Below are 19,573 nucleotides of genomic sequence, written 5' to 3'. Positions count from 1 at the left end.
CATCCCTTTTCCTACCACCTCCCCCCTACACACAATAATCATTTCCACTAATTTCTCGTTTCATCTCCCTGTGATTCCTTTTGCAAAATTAAGCAAATAGGATTATACGCACACATATTCTTATTTTACCTTTTACTTTATACTAAATTAGCATGCTATATACATTATTCCCATGCCAAAAAAAATTTAAGTAGTTAAATGTATTATTTTTTCATCTTATTTCTTCTGAATTTTGAGTAGTAGTCATCAAAGGCTTTCTCCATTATTAGGTTATAAAGAGATTATCCCACGTTTTCTTCTAGTATTTATATGTTTTCAATTTTGATTCTGATATACCCAGTGAAGTATGTATCCAATATTCTCTATTTTCAAATGGCTATTTGATTGTCCTAACACCATTTATCAAAAAGCCTGTTCCCCTTCCCTAGTGGATTGAGATGCCATCGTAAGCATACAATGATGTTTATATGTTCTTTGCTCTAATTCTGGACCTGTTCTGAACTTGCTATGCTGTTCTGTTGATCTGTCTGTCTACTCATGCATCAATACCGCAGTGTTTTCATATCCGGTAGGGCTAGCTCTCCCCCACCCCTTTCATATTCTTGTGTGTTTATTTTTCCGTAGTTAAAACAAAAAGTCATATTAAGCCAACAACAGAAATTGACTGAAGTTCATTGAATATACAATTCATAAATTGGGGTAACTTTCAACTAGAGAGTCAGAAATGTTCCGGAGATGAGAGAACCTTGAAACCCTCTTATTCCAAATCTTATCTGCATTGCCATGGAGAAAGGGCCAGAACAGAACTGATAAACAATTTGTGGTCAGGAAGGATTTCAGACAGCATTGCCTTGAAGAACAATTAAAATAACTGCTGATTTACCCTAAAACAGCTCTCGGTCTGAACTTTGAAGGCTCTGTTTCCAGAAACTGACTGAATTCTTCAAAAGAGCATGATGCTCAAGGCAAAAGGTCTTACTAGTTTATCTAGACCATTGTTTCACTCGAAGGGACTTTTAGAAAACCAGTTTCTTCAAGGCTCAAGGTTCAAAAGGACATCTAAGGGCAAATGGCCTGGGTGCGTCACCCCAACTGTGTGGGCCCCAGAAATCGGGATTCCAGGAGAATAAAAACTGTTTCTCCCCATAAAACAACAACTTTGGAATCAACCTGTATAGTCTTAGAAAATAATTTGTTAGGTTTTTAAAATTGAAACGAAGATGTTAAATTTTGCATATTAATTTGAGGAAAATTGACATCTCTGTGATGTTGAGTCATCCTATCAAAAAATGAAAGATGTCTTTCCATTTGTTCTAATTCACTTTTGCATCTTCAGGAATGTTCTATGATTTTTCTCATGTAGGTTTCTGTGAACGTCTTAAGTTTATTCCGAAACGCTGTTTCTTTTCTGTTGTTATTGTAACTGGGGTCCATAATATCTTCTTGTTTTTTATTGTAAATATATATGAAGGATATGTTTTTTTCAGGTCATTTTTATGTCCTGCTTCCATACTGAATGCTTATATTGTTAGTATGAGTTTAGGACTTGATTCTCCTGGCTTTTTCAGGTATATTATTATACCATGGAGATCTGGTGGCACAGTGGTTAAGAGTTCAGCTGCTAACCTAAAGGCCAGCAGTTCGAATCCACCAGCCGCTCCTTGGAAACCCTTTGGGGCAGTTCACTCTGTCCTATAGGATCGCTGAGTCGGAATTGACTTGACAGCAAAGAGTTTGGTTTGGTTTTGGTTATCATACTGTATCATCTGCACATGGAAATAGTTTTGCCTTCCCCCCACCCCAGTTTTATGCCTCTAATTTTTTTCTCCCAGCCCTGATTATTTTTTCCAGAGCTGAGAGTGACGGCATCATGGAAAGAAGTCTCTGGGAAGGTTAGAGGGACTCTGATGTGGAACACAAGAGACAAAGAAGAAGACTTTGACAAGAGCTGGAGGGGATGTCTCCCGTTGAGAGGAGGGAAGCAGAGAATGGGCTTTGGCTTCTTAACTCCTTCTAGAGAAGGACCATGTGGTGAAGGGGCAACTGGAACAGGGTGAGTCTTGGAAACAGGGTCTCAGGAAAGGCTAAGGCTGGGATGAAGGAAGGAAGTAAGAAATGCACTTTATTGCTGTGGGGAAGGGAGAGCTAACCCCAAATTCGTCCTAACCCTGGGTTCAGTAGTGAGACCAGGGGAAATTCATTCACAGACACTGTGCTGACACATAATGAACAAATGTCTTAAAGGGCTTGTAACTCTCTGCAAAGGGGTTAGGTTAATCTTAATGATGCGTATAAATTATTACGTCAAAGCCCCTTGTTCTCAAGGAATCGTTTTATTCACTCTATATCAATGGTTGTGCCCATTAGCATCACCTGGGGACCTTTAAGAAAATATCAACTCCAGGCCCCGTCTCCAGGTATTTCATTTGGGGATGGAGTCCCTGGACGGCTGAAGTTTTTGAAGGCACCCAGGTGATTCTAATGAGTAGCCAAGGTTGGGAGCCTGGTGACTACCCCATACAGAGGTAGTGTGGGTCTCTAGTATCTGTACCGGCTTCATTGCCAGTAGGCAGCAAGTTAGCTCATGTGTCCAGGACGCTTCCTTCCATATCAGGGCGGAATACCAAAAGACTCTTTGCCACTGAGTCCATTCTGACTCACAGTGACAATATATGACGGAGTAGAACTGGCCGATAGGGTTTCCAAGGCTGTAAATCTTTAGGAAGCAGACTGCCATATCTTTCTCCCGCTGACAAGCTGGTGGGTTCAAACCGCCGAACTTTTGGTGAGCAGCCCAGCCTTAACCACTGCGCCACCACCAGGGGTCTTCTCCAGGGAGGAACGAAGAAAAAAAACCAAAACACCAAAAACCAAACCCCCTGCAGTGGAGTGGACTCTGACTTACAGTGACCCTGCAGGACAAATTGGAACCCTGGTGGCGCAGTGGTTAAGAGCTAGGGCTGCTCACGAAAGGGTCGGCTGTTTGAATCCACCAGCCGCTCCCTGGAAATTCTATGCGGTAGTTCTACTCTGTCGTAGGGACTCGATGGCAATGGTTTGGGTCTTTTGGGGGGGTCGGGGAGAGGGGAGGTACAGGACAGAGTAGAACTGCCGCATAGGGTCTCCAACGCTTTAATCTTTACGGAAGCAGAGTGCCACTTTTCTCCCGGGAGTGGCTGGTGGATTCAAATCACCGATTGGAACTGCTGACATTTTGGGACCTTTCGGCTGGCAGCCGAGGCTTTAACCACTGCGCCACCAGAGCTCCTTCCAGGGCGGGGGGTGGGGAACCCCGTTGAGTGCTCTATTAATTCAGAGCGCTGGGTCGACAGAGGCCCTGGGACACAGCACTTACATTTTGCTATTCAGACTGCTGATTTTTACCAAGGAGTTTTGCAGATAGGGTCGCCTGAGGCTCAAACAAGTGAAATGACTTCCACCTTTTTGTGTTTTTATCACTGCTGTATCTGCAGAGCCTAGAATAGTATTTGGTACATAGTAGGCGCTCAATAAACATTTGCTTTATGAATAAATTGCCTTATCCGATACTGAAATGATAGTGGCTGAATTCCAGGCAACCTGCATCATTGCTAACTGTAACATCGGGTCCCCGAGACACATTTCCACTTCCGACTTCTTAGTTGAAGCGGGCCTTGCCCGCGACGGAGCTCAGACTTCCTTACAGGTTTGGGTTTGTAGCTGAAGAAGGCGCGTCGCCAGCGGGCACCCACGCCCAGCTGAACCACTCCTCCGCTTGACACCAAATAAGGTAGACCCGACCCTTTGCTACAGTCACGTGAGCTCCTGGGCCCCGCCTGACGCGAGGCTGGCACATGCGCAGAGGTCCCGCGCCGGTTCCTCAAGGAGCAGACGCAGGCTCAGAGACCTCGGCTTCGTCTCTGGCTCCGCCCAGCTCGCCCCTAGTGGGCGGGGCTAAAGCCAGGATGGAGACGAGGCGGTGGCTAGGCGCGTGCGCAGAAACGAGCTGAGGCCGGGGGTGCAGCGGCCGGCCTGGCTTGAGCGATTGGGAACGAGATGCAGGTAAGCGCGGTGGGAGGCGCGGGGTCTGGAGGCCGCGGCTGTCAGTTTATCCCACTCGGGCCGAGCCGGCGGCGAACGTTCCCGACCGGCCTACTAGAAGCGCCGGCCTCCGAGACGGGAAGAAGACCACGCGCATCCAGACCCCGCGCAGGCGCAGTGCGGCCGGGCGGGCGTCGTTCCGCCCCGGACGTGCGGGCTGGGCCCCAAGTTCTAGGGTGACCCCTTAATGCCCCCCACTATCTGGCTTCTTTTGGGCGAGGTCGGCCCCTCCCGGGGCCCGTGAAGGACTTGCCGGATGCCACCTGATAAAATGACTTCCTATTCGTTAACTCCCGTGATCACCTGAGCAGGTGTGTTACGGACCCATTGTACGGATATGGAAGCGGAGGCTCAGAGGAGTGAAGGATCCCGCGGGAGGGTCCTACCACGTGAAACTGGTGGAACTCGTGTTCCTGACTCCCCCCGCCCCGGGTTGCTCTTCCGTTTGGGGTGCGCTCCCTTTCGAATCCGGTTGTTGCGGGGTGTCAGTATTTTTCTAAATGCGTGTCAGTCCTAGGCTTCTGGGAAGGTTATGTGAGTTGTAAGGTGCCGTTGAGTCGGTTCCCTCCCATAGTGACCGCGTGTACAACAGAACGAAACTGCCGGGTCCTGCGCCATCCTCACAGTCGTTATGCTCGCGACCATTGTTGCGGCCACTGTGTCAGTCCATCTCGTGGAGGGTCTTCCTCTTTTTTGCCGACCCTGTAGCTTACCAAGCCTGATGTCCTTCTCCGGGGTAGTAGATGCAGTAGAGCAGTTAGAAGAGTGCCCTGTCCCTAGTGCTTCGTAAGTGTTAGCTCTTGTTAACTGCTCCGTGGGGTCCCAGCTCTTCCTCTCAGGTTTGGCCGTTAGAGAACTGGGTCAGTCTGGCGTCGGGCTCTTCGATCCCCTTTGAGATGCCTGCAGCCCCTCGGGGCTTTCTGATGCGCAAGATGTCAGAGCCTCTCAGCTCTTAGGCCCTGTGCCTGGAAAGTTTTTTCCTAAACTTTCGACCTCCTGTTCGGTTCCTTCTCACCCTGTGGTGATGGTTAAATGTTAGCTTTTCTGAGAGAACTTCTGTGGAACGAGAGCCCCTGTAACTCTCCAGCAGTGTGGTTGTTGGTCATTGCACCGACCACAACTTGTAACTGTATGTTTGTATATTTGCTCATTGCTTGTCTCTTCTCCACTGTAACACCCAGCTTCCCTCCTGTTGAGTACAGTAGTTTATGTATAAACCCGTTGCTGTGGAGTCCATTCCGACTCATAATGACCCTATAGAACTGAGTAGAACTGCCCCATATGGTTTCCAAGGCTATGATATTAACTGAAGCAGATTGCCACATCTTTCTCCCGGTGGCTTCCCTCCACTGACTTTTTGGTTAGCAGCTGAGCACTTAACGACGGTACCACCAGGGCTCCATAATTTATAAATATCTGTTGAATGAGTCACTCCAAGTCATTAATAGAGGCTAGGTCTGATGCCAGTCTGCACATCATATCCTGACTGTTACCCAAGACCAGCTACTCCTTGGGTAGAGGGGGAGGAGTGTAAGGTTGGGACAGAAGCTGTGGACATTTGTCACCTTCTCAGAGATAGGCCACAGAATAATTTGGCTCGCATTCCTCTCTTCCCACCACCTTACCCACTTGACCCCTTGCCCAATATGGCAGCCCCCACACTGGACTTTGCATCCATGGTGTTCTTCCCACCACCTTACCCACTTGACCCCTTGCCCAATATGGTAGCCCCCACACTGGACTTTGCATCCATGCTGTCTTAGTCACCTCGTGCTGCTACAACAGAAATACCACAAGTGGATGGCTTTAACAAAGAGAAATTTATTTTCTGACAATCTAGTAGGCTACAAGTCCAAATCCAGGGCATCAGCTGCAGGAGAAGGCTTTCTCTCTCTGTCGGAAGGAAGGTCCTTGAGATGCATCAGTCTTCCCTTGGTCTGGGAGCATCTCAGCACAGGAACCTCAGGTCCAAAGGACTCGCCCTGCTCCTGGCGCTGCTTTCTTGGTGGTATGAGGTCCCCGTGTCTCTCTGCTTGCTTCTCTCTTTTATATCTCAAAAGAAATTGGCTTAGGACACTATCTAATCTTGTAGATTTCATCAGTGTAACTGTCACTCATCCATTTTATTACATCATAGTGATAGGATTTACAACACATAGGGAAATCACATCAGATTACAAAATGGTAGACAATCACACAATACTGGAAATCATGACCTAGCCAAGTTGACAGAAATTTTTAGGGGACACAATTCAATCCATGACACATGGTATTCTTGATTTTCGCATTCTAGGACCCCAATGCAGACACCGAGTGGAATGACATCTTACGCAAAAAGGGCATCTTGCCCTCAAAGGAGAGTTCGGGAGAATTGGAAAAGGAAGCAGAAGAGGAGGAGCGGCGAGCCCTTCAGGAGGCAGTTGGTGAGCTTGCTCGTCTTCGTTCCCTGTCTGTCTGTCCGGTTAGGAAGCAGCTTTCTAAACCTGTAACCACTGCCGCTAGGATCCTTTGAGCAAGAGGCAGGAGACGGGCTGCAGTGCCGGCGAGGAGACAATCCGTGCGGCCTCAGACGAGTCACAGGATGTCTCTAGCCCTCACCTCCTGGGCCGGGGAGTTGGGGGGACTTTAGAGCTCCTTTCAGTTCCACGGTTCTATGTCTGTGTCGGGTGATTCTGTGATGACCCTGAAGAAAGTACCTCTGTGTCTGACTTGTGGTGTGTGATTCCCTGTGGATGATGTCGTGAAAATTTGTGCAAAAGAAGCTTTTAGTGTTTCTGTTCTTCTGAGGTTTCACTTTGCTGTCTTTGTGGTTTGATTGATAACATTAAATTAAAATAGCTTAATCTGGGGAGACATGAGATGTTTGCAGTATGTGGGGTCTGTACTACCTGAATTGGAATCTGTTGGGGTGCTTGTAAAAATAACTCCCAGTCCCTACTGAGTCAGACTGGAGGTGGGGCCCAGAATCTGCATTTTCAACGAGAGCCTGAAGAGATTGCTGATGTGTGCCAGCGTTTGAGATCAGCCGATCACAGGAGCTAGTCCCTTTGTGCCCTGTTTACAGCTGATTTAGAGAAGGATTTATTGAGAGAAGGATTTATTGCAAAGCATTTATCCGGCAAATGTTTACTGAATGAATACTATGTGCTAGATGCTGCTGTGGAGCCCTGGTGGCGTAGTGGTTAACTGCTATGGCTGCTAACCAAAAGGTTGGCAGTTCGAATCCACCAGCCACTCTTTGGAAACCCTATGGGGGAGTTCTACTCTGTTCTGTAGAGTCGCTATGAGTCGGGATCAAGTTGACAGCAGTGGGTTTTTTTTTTTTCCTATTGTAAGGATCCCTGGTGGTGCAATGGTTAAAGTGCTCAGCTGCTAATTGAAAGATTGGCGGTTCTAACCCCAGCCACTCCATGGGAGAAAAGACCTGGTGATCTGCTCCCATAAAGATTACAGCCTAGAAGACCCTCTGGGGCAGGATTTGCTGGTGGATCTTATGTGAGGTGTGAGAGAAAGATGAGTCAAGGTTGACAGCAGGGCTTTGGGCTTGAACAACTAGGAGAAGTTACTACCAACTGCGATGGGGAGAGCTGAGAGACAAGCACATTTGGAGGGTAAAAGCAGGAACTCAGTTTGGGCCATCGTAAGTGTGAGATGCTTATTAGACAAATGGAGACGTTAGGTGGGAAGGTGGGTCTGGGCTGGAGGCATAAATTTGGGAGTTGTCAGAATATTGCTAGTATTTAAAGCAACGAGAGTGGATGCGATCGTCAAGGGAGTGGGTATCGATAAAGAAGACAAGGAGTCTCCCAGGTGTGAGCCTTGGGAAATGCCAGTCAGCAAAGGATCCGAAGGAGCGCCAGCCATAGAGATCAGAGGAGAGGGGCGTCCTGGAAGCCGGGGGGAAGGTCTTTCAGGGAGGAGCAGTGATCGGTTGGGTGAGATGCTGCTCATCCATCAAGGAGACAAGGACTAAGAGTTGTTGGAGACCGTTGTTGACCTTGATAAGAGCGGTTTTGTGGCGTTGACGAGAGGGACGAAAGCCTGATGTGATGAATGTTTATAGCAAGAAAAAGAAGCTACAGGATTTATAGTAATTGGTTAGAAAAAGATAGGCTGCCTGTCCCTCATAAGAAAGGACCAAAAAGTGGTGTGATAATCCCCTTTAGCTCCAGGAAGGTGTGCTCCCGGGGACACTGACCAGGTTCCTCCGTCTCCTTGGGAGAGGTGAGAACTTTGACACTCCCTGTCTGTGAGAGACTCCTCATCCGTATCCTTATTACTGTGCAGAGGTAAGACAGTCACGCCTGTAGATGTCAGCGTAGTTGCGTCTTTTTAAAATACCCTCGGTTTCTTACTTATTAGTGTAATGCCTTAAATACCTTTTATTTTGGTTTTGGTGGGCTGGGGGTCTTCTGGTGTGGCGTGCACATCTTTAGGAGAAGAGTGAAGAGAAAAAACCAAAGCATGTGCTTCTTCGTCTTTTCAATGTTTTGCTTTTTGCTAACGTAACTACTTTCAGTGAAAACGTATGAAGCTATGACTTTGGAAGAGCTGGAAGATAAGGAAGATGAATTTAACGAGGAGGATGAACGTGCTATTGAAATGTACAGGTTAGTGCTGCCCAGAGGGACAGTTTGGTTTTTTGCTTGATAATAAAATGTGTGTCCTGTAAAAAATTAATTTTCTGGCTAAGATAGCATTTGGGAAGGACTAATTAAATAATAAGATTGCAGATTGCAGTGAACTGTCTGAGGTTTTGTCTTGAGGCAAATAAATAAACCTGGACCTTTTACAAAGGTTGCTGTCTGAAAGATACAGTGTGGGCGCATGTATGTGTGAATATAAGGCGTTTTTCTCCTGTTGTGCAGGCAGCAAAGGCTGGCCGAGTGGAAAGCAGCTAAACTGAAGAATCAATTTGGAGAAGTTTTGGAGATCTCAGGAAAGGATTATGTTCAAGAAGTTACCAAAGCTGGTGAGGGCTTGTGGGTAATCTTGCACCTTTACAGACAAGGGTGAGCTGCTCTTACGCGTTGTCTTTAAAAATGTTTGTTTGAATTTATGTCCTGAACACCTTGAGCTTAATCCATACTGTAGAGTTTATTAGCATTGTGACGTGTTTTGATTGCCAATTTTCACAAACCTTAATGCCTGATTTTCATGTTAAGACTTTCAAGTTAATATTTGTGACTAATATATTAGCCTCGTGTCTTTGTTAACGTGGTAATGAAGACTTTTCTTTTGTTGAAAAGGAATTCCTAAGTTATTTACCCATCTGGAGAAGGTCTGGCATTTCAGAGTTCTGTGTAATTCATCACTCTTGTGGATGGCAAGGGTGACGTTTACAATCATTTTCCATGGGAATTGGTGCAGCATTTGCCCATTATTTCCCACCTGTCCGATCTTGTTCTTGTACAATAGAGCCGTCAGTTGGCTAGGAGCGTCTATAAAGCAGGAAATGCTTTCTGACCTATCTCACACATTCTGAATCTTGAATGTTCTCTCATTCAACCTTAAAGAAGGGTGTAGTGATTATCTTTTACATATAAGCTATTTTTCCATCTTATTATTGGGCCAAATTAAATTGGACTTTGATTTTGAGTTCTGCGTTTTTCCTGGATGCATTAGAAAGGTTTTAAAAAATGCTAGTTGATCTTAGCTAGAGCAGAATGACTTGCGATGCCATTATGAGGTTTTATACAGGGCGGAAGGGTAGTTGAGCTTTGTTTTGTGTAAATACAGAATCATAGCCATGCCTCCTCCTCTTTCTTTCTGTTTTCTAGGATTCCCCTCTGTGCCCTGATAAATCAACACTTCAGTGGACTTGCAAGGAAGTTTCCTGATGTTAAATTTATCAAAGCCATTTCAACAACCTGCATACCCAATTATCCTGATAGGAATCTGCCCACGATATTTGTTTACCTTGAAGGAGATATCAAAGCTCAGTTTATTGGTCCTCTAGTGTTCGGTGGCATGAACCTGACAAGAGAAGGTAAGGAGGTCTCAGAAATGGGCAAAGTCACATCAGGGATGGCAGCAGGATATTTCTATTGAAGAGAGTACCCACTTCCTAAACACGTGTTATGATGATTTGTTAAGTTCACCTGTGCCTCCGTGTGAGTGGTTGTTAAAAGGGAAGAAGCACATTTCATCTCTCATTTTAGACTAGTGATCAGAGCAGTGGTTAAGAGCTCAGCTGCTAACCAAAAAGGTCGGCAATTCGAATCCACCAGCCACTCCCTGAAAAACCCCTGGGACAGTTCTGCTCTGTCCTATAGGGTCACTGTGAGTTGGAATCGACTCAACTGCAACGGGTTTGGTTTGATTTGGTTTACTCGGGGCAGTGAAAACTGGGCCTGATAATTTTCAGTTAAAGGAAGGCACAGTGGATTTAAATATAGGTTTGTTTTATATTCTTGGCTAGTGTAGTTTGTTTCTGTGGTTTAATGTGCTCTAAGTTACAGCTCAACATCACATCATTCACTTTTTATTTCATGTACATGACATGTTGGTGACAAATGCTGATACACACGTTAGCTTTTTCTATAGAAATATTTTCTCAGTTGAATATCTTAGTAGCTTTTCAACTTAAAAGTCTCTTTAATTCTGCCTCTTAACTCCCTGAAGGATATGTTTTTTATTCCTTTTCTTCTCATCTGTTACACCTGGAGATGTCAGTATACATATATACATACAATGTGTGTATATCGACCTGAGGCCAAGTGAAATTCCGTATCTCTTTATTGAAATATTATATCCGTCTATGCTTTACTAGTCTTTAAAAACATAATTTTAAAACATGACTTTATTTACTACTGCAGTACAGTGATTTACCTAATATGGCCCTTCTAGCCCTGCATGGGGCTCTGGTGGCACAGTGGTTCAGAGCTTGGCACTAACCAAAAAGTCAGCAGTTTGAATCCACCAGTCACTCGTTCGAAACCCTGTGAGGGCAGCTCTGCTGCGTCCTAAAAGGTCAGTATGAGTCGGAATTGACTTAACAACAGCAGATTTAGTTTCGTTTTGGTTTAGCCATGCATGGTCTTGTAACTCCCACAGAATGATTGGGTGGGACTATGCAGATAAGGTGCTTGTGGCCCACCAAGGGGATTGGACAGCTTACTAATAATGAAAATAAGGTACATGGCACCCTTGCTAGGGTGGGACCATGCAAATAAGGTATATGGAACCCTAGCGAGGGGATAGGTCAGTTTTACCATCCCACTAGGCTTAAAAGAAGCCAATCCCAAAGTCTGCGGAGGGGACCTTACTACCATCAAGGAAGAAGAGTTGGGAGTAGAGTGTGTCCTTTGGACTTGGGGTCCTTGTGCTGAGAACCTCTTAGACCCAGGAGACAGCTGTAACACTGGAGAAGGCCTGAGAAGCAGCAGCAAGCGCAGCAGAGACATGGCAGCAGCAGAACCAGGAGACTGGCACAAGAAGGTGTAATGGCCTTCCCAGCCCATGGAGTCTACAGTGGGCATGCTGACCCATAGAGCGAGAGAACTGAGCACCTTTGGGTCAAGACTTACTGATGGAGTCGGTTGTCTCCGAGTACTTATTGGCAGAGGTAAAGAGCTTTGTAACACTTGCCAGAGCAAGGCAGAGGCTGGGCCTAGGAGCCAAGGGCCAGAGAGAGGCTGTCCTGATTGAAGAACTATATCTTGAGTCCTTCCTGACCCTGAATTGTAACCTGTTACTTCCCTAATAAACCTCATAATCGTGAGTATGGTCTGTGAGTTTTGTGGCCATTGCAACGAATTAGTGAACCCAGCAGAGGAGAAGTGCCGTGGGAGGAATGTCTGGTGTCTGAATTGGTAAAAAGGGTGGAGAGGGGAGGTTTGTCTGACCTCTGCCTCATAGGATCTGCCTTGGGCTAATGCCGACCTTGATTCTATCTCCTCCCCCTCGTGACATTAGAGGAGGTGAGATGCCTAACCGCTGCCATTCTTAGAACTGCTGAAATACTCAACTGGGAAAAAACTGCGCGCGCGCGTGCGCATACACACACACACACACACACACACACAAATATGTATATAAAGGACAACAGTTCATTAGTATTCAAAGGCATACGGCGTTTCAAACTAAATATGTCTGCATTTTATTTTGACTTTTTTGAATGTACCGTAAGGGGAGAAAGATAGGTATACAATAGTGGTTGCAGTCTTTGTTTCTAGAAACAGTCATGTTTGAGGATTAGCCAAGTTTGTGTTAATAATGATTATTGCATATAAATAATAACATTAAATACAGACATATATCTCCCTGGTGGCACTGGCCTGCTAACGAAAAATTAGCAGTTTAGAACCCATCCAGCTAGTCCATGGGAGAAAGATTTGGCGATCTGCTCGCATAAAGATTACAGCCTAGGAAACCCTGTGGGGCAGTTCTACTCTGTTAGATGAGGTCACTGTGAGTTGGAACAACTCGGCAGCCAGTGACAACATGGATATATAAATATGCATAGATATATAAATATATTTTAGAGTCAAGAATCAGAAATCTTACGAGGTTTTTTTTTTCTCATACAAAAATTTATACACACGTTGTTATGTGACCCTAGTTGTTCTGTCTGTAATGTGACAGCACACTCCTCCTTCCCACTCCGAATTTCCTGTGTCCGTTCAGCTGGCTGCTGTCCCTTTAGAAATCTTAAGAGTTTGAAGAAATCTGTTGACTTTTCATCGTGTTCATCCGTGATACCTAGTGCTGAAAATACCGGTGTTATTTCTGCATCCAGAAAAACCCAAACCTGTTTCCGTCAAGTCGGTTCCGACTCATAGCTACCCTATAGGACAGGGTAGAACTTACCCCATAAGGTTTCCAAGGAGTGGCTGGTGGATTCGAACTGCCGACCTTTTGGTTAGCAGCTGAGCTCTTCACCACTGAGCCACCAGGGCTCCTGTTCATCTGCATAGAGCACTTCAAATTAATATGGTTTCAATAAAATTGATGGTCAGATTTTTACTGAAGTACGTAATTAGCAGAGCATCACTGCATTGATGCACATTGAAATCAGGTGTAACTGAAATCCAGGCTGTTTGTATTAGAGTCTGTTGGCTAGTTCTTTCGCTTTGCTTGGGTTCTTGTCTGCAGTAGGAAAACATACCAGTTGATTTTGCTTCATAAACATCTCACAGCTGTGTATAGTTTCACTGAGTATGAGAAGTATAGGATCTGAGCCTTTAGTTACTGATTCTTTACTTTCAGGTACTTTTTAAATTATTATTATTACTTGGTAGGAATAAAGCAGTTCCAGAGTGTCATGCATTTGTCTTTTGACTATAATAGGCTGAGATACTGGGTGTGAGGCTTCAGAATTTCCTCTTATTAACTAAAATTAGATGTAATGATTAGCTTGCCAGCAGGACTATGAACGTTAATTTCTTTCCTGGTAATTGTCTCAGCTGAGAAACTAGTCATTAGAAGACAAGTGTAGCCTTTGTTTTTTTTTTTTGTAATTTCCACAGTTTCCAATTTATGTAATTTCTCATCTTCTAAAAAAGTGTTTGAAAGTATTTTGCATCTTCCTTTATTAAAGGTCTGATTTTTCTCTTCTCTTCTAGTCAGCTTAACATTATGGCATGAAAATTAAATTGTCATCAAATCTTGATGATTTAGTTTCTACTTCGACAAAAATGTAACTTGGTGAACCGCAGAGTGTGAAGGGCCCGTCCGGGACTGTTCCTTAGTCGATGTGCTTTTTCTCTGTCACCTAGAGTTGGAGTGGAAATTGTCTGAATCTGGAGCAATCAAGACAGACCTGGAGGAGAACCCCAAGAAACCAGTAGAAGACACGTTACTGTCGTCGGTGCGGTGCTCCGTCCCCATGAGGAGAGGCAGTGATTCCGAGGGTGACTGAGGCGCCAGCAGTGACAACCCACCGAACGTTCTTGATGTGACACATCACCTGGATTTTTTAAAAAAAGAAAATGCAGAACTTAATCCTTTAGTTTTTAGCCTTTTATATAAAATTATGTTGAAAATCTTATACATCTCAGAAATAATCATTGCTGGGAACCTTTTTAAATTTTTTTGCATCTCTTTAAATTAATGACACTTCCTTAATAAAAATAAAAACCAGATATTGGTGTAAGAGACGTTTTCCTCACTTACATTTTAAATAAGCCATGAAGGTCTATTCACCGCCTGCTGACATATACTGTATAAAAAGGAATATGGAGTTTTTAAATGTGAATAAATTATACAATAGAAAAAGTTATGAATTAAGCTTTATAGTTACATTATTGTTTTTCTTTATTCTTTTATAAAGGTAGGAGCAGTATTATTAACTCCAATAAAAGTATAAGAATGACCTGTAGGAAAAACAATCTTAGTATTTATTCCATTTAGAAGAAAGGCAATAATTTTTATGAAGCATATGATTTTATCAAAGCAATAACTGAAAGATTCCAATTTACTGCCATCTTTCTTTAAGTTTTATTTGTTTTCTAGTTAAAGTAATACTGCCTCAAACTTAAAATGTCAGCTAATCTTGATTATCGTAAAAGGCCACATGAAATTCTTTTTGGAAATAAGATGTTAGTTATCTAGTGCTGCTATAATAGAAATACCACCAGTGGATGGCTTTAACAAATAGCAATTTATTCTCTCACAGTTGAGGAGGCTAGAAGTCTGAATTCAGGTTGCAGCTCCAGGGGAAGGCTTTCTCTCTCCCTTGGCTCTGGGGGAAGGTCTTTGTCATGAATCTTCCCCTGGTGTAGGAGTTTCTCAGCACAGGGACCCTGGGTCCAAAGGACACACTCTGCTTCTGGCTCTTCTTTCTTGGTGGTGGGAGGTCCCTCTATGCTCACTTCTCTCTTTTATATCTCAAAAGACATTGACTCAAGATACAACCTAATCCTGTAGATTGTGTCCTGCCTCATTAACTATTTCTAATCCTGCCTCATTAACATCACAGGTTCGGATTCACAGCATATAGTATAATTAGATCAGAAAATGGAGGACAACCACATAATCCTGGGAATCATGGCCTAGTCAAGTTGACGGACATTTTTTGGGGACACAATTCAATCCATAACAAACAGATAAACTATGTCTCAATCAAAAAAAGATGTTTTTTGAACCAGAATCCTTAGCATTTAGCACTTTTTGTCAAGTTTACGTTGATGACAGAAAAATTTGGGGAGATATAATTTCCTAGTATTTATGTTGAATGAGGTAGTGCCTAATGCTGGTTCAAATCTTAGCAATAAGAATCAAACAGTTCCTTCAGGCTATTGTAAAATTTTTTGCTATGATTCAAAGAATAGCAAGCAGCTGTGACCATTTTCATCTGTCTGAAGTGTCTATGTTAGTGTTTTTTTCTTCTGTAAATGAGAGTCAGTGCTGCTGATCAGAACCTAGTCTGTAACCGTTCACCTTACAGGGTTTTTCATGAAATTTTAATTGCAGGGTTGAAATAAACTTGGTCAATGCTGTCACTTGTATGCTGGTTTCATGGGTTGTGTAGGAGAGCTGCTTTCTGCGATTTTCTTTTGGTGGCTGACATTGAAATGAAATGCCCCGGGAAAAACAAAGGGGAGGAGCTGAAGCGCCGCGTTTGCTTGAGAGCTGTGGTGCACACACGAGGGACAGAGCTGTGTCCGCGGTGATGGAGAGTGGCAGGTGGCAGTGCGCTGTGGAGCCCATACTCACTCTGCCGCTTTGATCTGTGTACGTGGGACAACTGTGTGTCATCGTCTTCCCTTCATGGCAGACCAAAGCCCTTGGTTGGGCTCGAGAAAATCAGGAGCCAGTGAGGCTGGCTAATGAACCCTGACCAAGAGAACACCAGGACCCAGGCAGCTTTGTAGTCATGCTGACTGAACTTGATGTGAAAAGAGTTCATGTCATTAGTGTCACTGAATTGTACCCTTAAAAATGGTTAGAGTGACAAGTTTTGTATTATGTATTCTTACCACAATAAAATTAAAAAAAGAAATAATTTCTATCCTAAAAGCAGTGTTGTGATTTGGAGCCCGATCTTCACGTTTCTATAGTTTAATTAATTCTGGGAGACTCCCCACAGTCTGTACACCATTAACCTCTTATTTCATTTGGAGGATTGCTCATGTGACATTGACAATAAAACTTGGCTCGTAAACATTGAGGTCATGTAATTCCACAGCAGAGACACATAGTCACCAGAGGAAAATGGGCAGGAAGGATACCGTAGTCTGTTTTCTGTTGTTCAGTGGGGAAGGGTGTTAGTCCTTTCTTCAGTGGGACTTGAGTGCTGGGTGCTTCTTTCCTGGCAGTTCTTTCTCTGTCTTGGAAGAAGTACAGCCAGAGTGCTCCTGGGAAGCGAGGATGGCGAGACTTCGTCTGATGTACTTTGGACATGTTATCAGGAGGGACTAGTCCCTGGAGAAGGACATCATGCTTGGTAAAGTAGAGGATCAGTGAAAGAGAGGAAGACTCTCAACGAGATGGATTGACATAGTGGCTGCAGCAATGGACTCAAGCACAACAACAGTTGTGAGGATGGCGCAGGACTGGGCAGCGTTTTGTTCTGTTGTACATAGGGTCGCTATGGGTTGGAACTGACTCAACAACAGTTCTTTCTTAAGTGATCACTGAGGAAAGGTTCCAGACATATTGAGCTAGTAAATGATTGGGAGATGTGGAATGGAATAAGACTATATATAATCAGATACAAACATTTTTCCTTATTTTGTAGAGAAGATAAAGAATTTAGTTAGATTCTATATGCCTACTTAATTGCAAACCTAAATTTGAATTCCTATGCCCCGAGGTCCCAGACCAATGCACAGGTAAAGAATTGAGTAGCTAGCTTCCTCGTGGTTCAGAAGTACTTCAGAAGAGTTGTACTTGTTCTGAAGGGCAGGTTCAGAGTTGTTTAGAAGGGTGTCCTTTGTCACCAGTGTCTAAATGTTTTGTCATTTATTAGCTCCAGCTTCAAATTCAACTTTCTTGTGTAATGACCCCAAATTTTGACAAAGTATTTTCAAGTGTGGCAGGTCAAATGTGTTGTGACCATGTGGCATGCTTTAGAAACGTTCCTGTAAAAGTGATTTTGTCCTGCTTATGGAAAGCAGCTGTTACTCATAAATATAATATTTTTGACAGGTGGCTTTCAACAGGCACTCTTTATATTTAAATTCACACAACAGATGATCCAGGCTTTCTCCTCTCTCCAAGTGCCTAACTGAGCCCTGCTCCCCACTCACCCACCTCCACAGGTGACCTTGTCTCTGCTGTGCCTACCAGGAATCCTCTTAGCTTCCGGTCTCACCACCTGGTGCCTGACCTTCTGCTTCTGTTCCCTTCAGGCTCAAGTATCTAATCCTTTCCTCTATGTTTTGACTGTATTCTCTCCTGTGTTCTTTAGGACTTTGCTCCATTAATTATCCACATTGATTTCAGTCTCTCTTGATGCATAAACGTGTTTGGGTCCTGTGGCAGAGACTGCTACTTGGCTACCCAGTATCTGTTCTCCAATTCTACTCTAGCAGCAATGGGACAAGCTAACAAATGAAACTCCTAGCCTCCCTTGGAGCTACAGAGGGAGGTAGGCATAAGTTGGCTGGGAGTTCTGAGCATGCTTCTTAAGAGAGGATAGATAAATGGCACATGCCCTTTTTGGCCATAACCCCCTTCCTTCTGCTTTCTGACTGAGGGCGGGGGTGATTGCAGCTTCCTTGGGCCACAAGGTATCTTTATAGATGCAAAGCACTAGGAACTATAGTCCTGAAGACATTGTGGAGCCACCATAGCCCAGCTCTTGACTGCCCTTTCTGGTCTTCTGCTATGTGGGAAAGAAGTAACTTCCACCTTCTATAAGCCACTGTTGTTTCTGGTCTCACTGAGCGGCAGCTAAAGCATTTCCTGAGAAAGCCACCTATCTATTGCTGGTCAAAGAAAACAACCTCAAACTATCATTCAAGCTTTCTACTTCCTACTGTAAAATTACTTGGAAGAACAGAAGAGCAGTCTATATTCCCTGCCTCTGCTTTGTCACCAGGGGTTCTTGGATGGTACAAATGATTTGAATCCACCCAGAGGTGCCTCAGGAGAAAGTCCTGGAGATCTACTGCCAAAAGGTCACAGTCATTGAAAACCCTGTGGAACACAGTTCTACTCTGATGCACATGGGGTCACCACGAGTTGGAATCAACTTGATGGCAATTGTTTTGGTTTTTTTACTTTGTCACCATTACCTTTCAGTAACATCATGAATCAGACTTAAAAAAGTGTTATTATTTTTATTTACTTATTTAATATATAGTTTTAAAATTTTATTAATTTTGTTGTTGTTGAGAATATACGCAGCAAAACATACTGCAATTCAACAGTTTCTACACGTACAATTTAAGAACGTGGCTTATATTCTTTGAGTTGTGCAACCATTCTCACCCTCCTTTTCTGAGTTGTTCCTCCCTCATTAACTTAAACTCACTGACCCCCTAAGGTTCCTATCTAATCTTTCAAGTTGCTGTTGTCAATTTGACCCCATATAGATAGTTCTTAAAAGAGCATAATTCTCAAGGCAGACTTTTTTTTACTAGCTAAGCCAAATTATTGTTCGGTTTTAAGGTGACTTCAGGGGATGTTTTTGGTTTAAGGTTTAAAGATTATATCAGGGCAATAGTTTCAGGGGTTCATTCATCCACCCTCCATGGCTCCAGAAAGTCTAGAGTCCATGAGAATTTGAAATTCTGTTCTGCATTTTCCCCCTTTTGATCAGGATTCTTCTATGGAATCTTTGATCAAAATGTTCAGTAATGGTAGCCTGGCACCATCCACTTCTTCTGGTCTCATGGCAAAGGAGGCAATTAGCCACACGTTCCATATCCTCCTCCTATTCCTGACTCCTATTCCTTCTTCCTCTGTTGCTCCAGGTGATTAGAGACCAATTATGGTGCCTTGGATGGCTGCTTGTAAACTTTGAAGACCTCAGGCACTGTGCAACTAATTAGGAGGTAGAACAGAAGCACTAAACATGTTATTAAGCCAATTACTGGGATGGCCCATGAAACCATGACCCTAAACCTCCAAACCAAGGAATCAAATCCCATGAGGTTTTTGGTTGTACATAATCAGCCTCAGCAGCTACTCTTTTTTTTGTAAATGTATCTGTTATGGATTGAATTGTGTCCCCCCAAAATTTGTGTCAACTTGGCTAGGCCATGATTCCCAGTATTGTGTGATTGTCCTCCATTTTGTCATCTGATGTGATTTTCTTATGTGTTGTAAATCCTACCTCTATGATGTTAATGAGGCAGGATTAGAGGCAGTTATGTTGAGTCAATCCCTTCTGAGATATAAAAGAGAGAAGTTAACAGAAAGACAGAGGGATCTCATGCCACCAAGAAAGTAGTGCCGGGAGTGGAGCATATCCATTGGACCCAGGGTCCCTGGGCTGAGAAGCTCCTAGACCAGTGGAAGACTGATGACAAGGACCTTCCCTCAGATCCGAAAGAGAAAGAAAGCCTTTCTCTGGAGCTGGTGCCCTGAATTTGGACTTCTA

The 19,573-nt window shown here is 44.0% G+C and overlaps 1 protein-coding gene across 1 annotated transcript; it reads left to right on the top strand.

The window, feature by feature from the left end:
• The first annotated feature begins 3,922 nt into the window (after positions 1-3,922).
• PDCL3 (phosducin like 3) lies at positions 3,923-14,731 on the top strand. Its single transcript, XM_023734023.1, has 6 exons — positions 3,923-4,041; positions 6,374-6,503; positions 8,600-8,690; positions 8,949-9,092; positions 9,861-10,069; positions 13,800-14,731. Exons 1-6 carry the CDS (start codon positions 4,036-4,038, stop codon positions 13,940-13,942), a joined length of 723 nt encoding a protein of 240 aa, XP_023589791.1. The 5' UTR covers positions 3,923-4,035; the 3' UTR covers positions 13,943-14,731.
• Positions 14,732-19,573: the final 4,842 nt, after the last annotated feature.

Source organism: Trichechus manatus, unplaced genomic scaffold, assembly GCF_000243295.1.
Source record: "Trichechus manatus latirostris isolate Lorelei unplaced genomic scaffold, TriManLat1.0 scaffold00004, whole genome shotgun sequence".
In the NCBI taxonomy this organism is placed as follows: Eukaryota; Metazoa; Chordata; class Mammalia; order Sirenia; family Trichechidae; genus Trichechus; species Trichechus manatus.
This window is presented reverse-complemented; position numbering and strand designations above follow the sequence as displayed.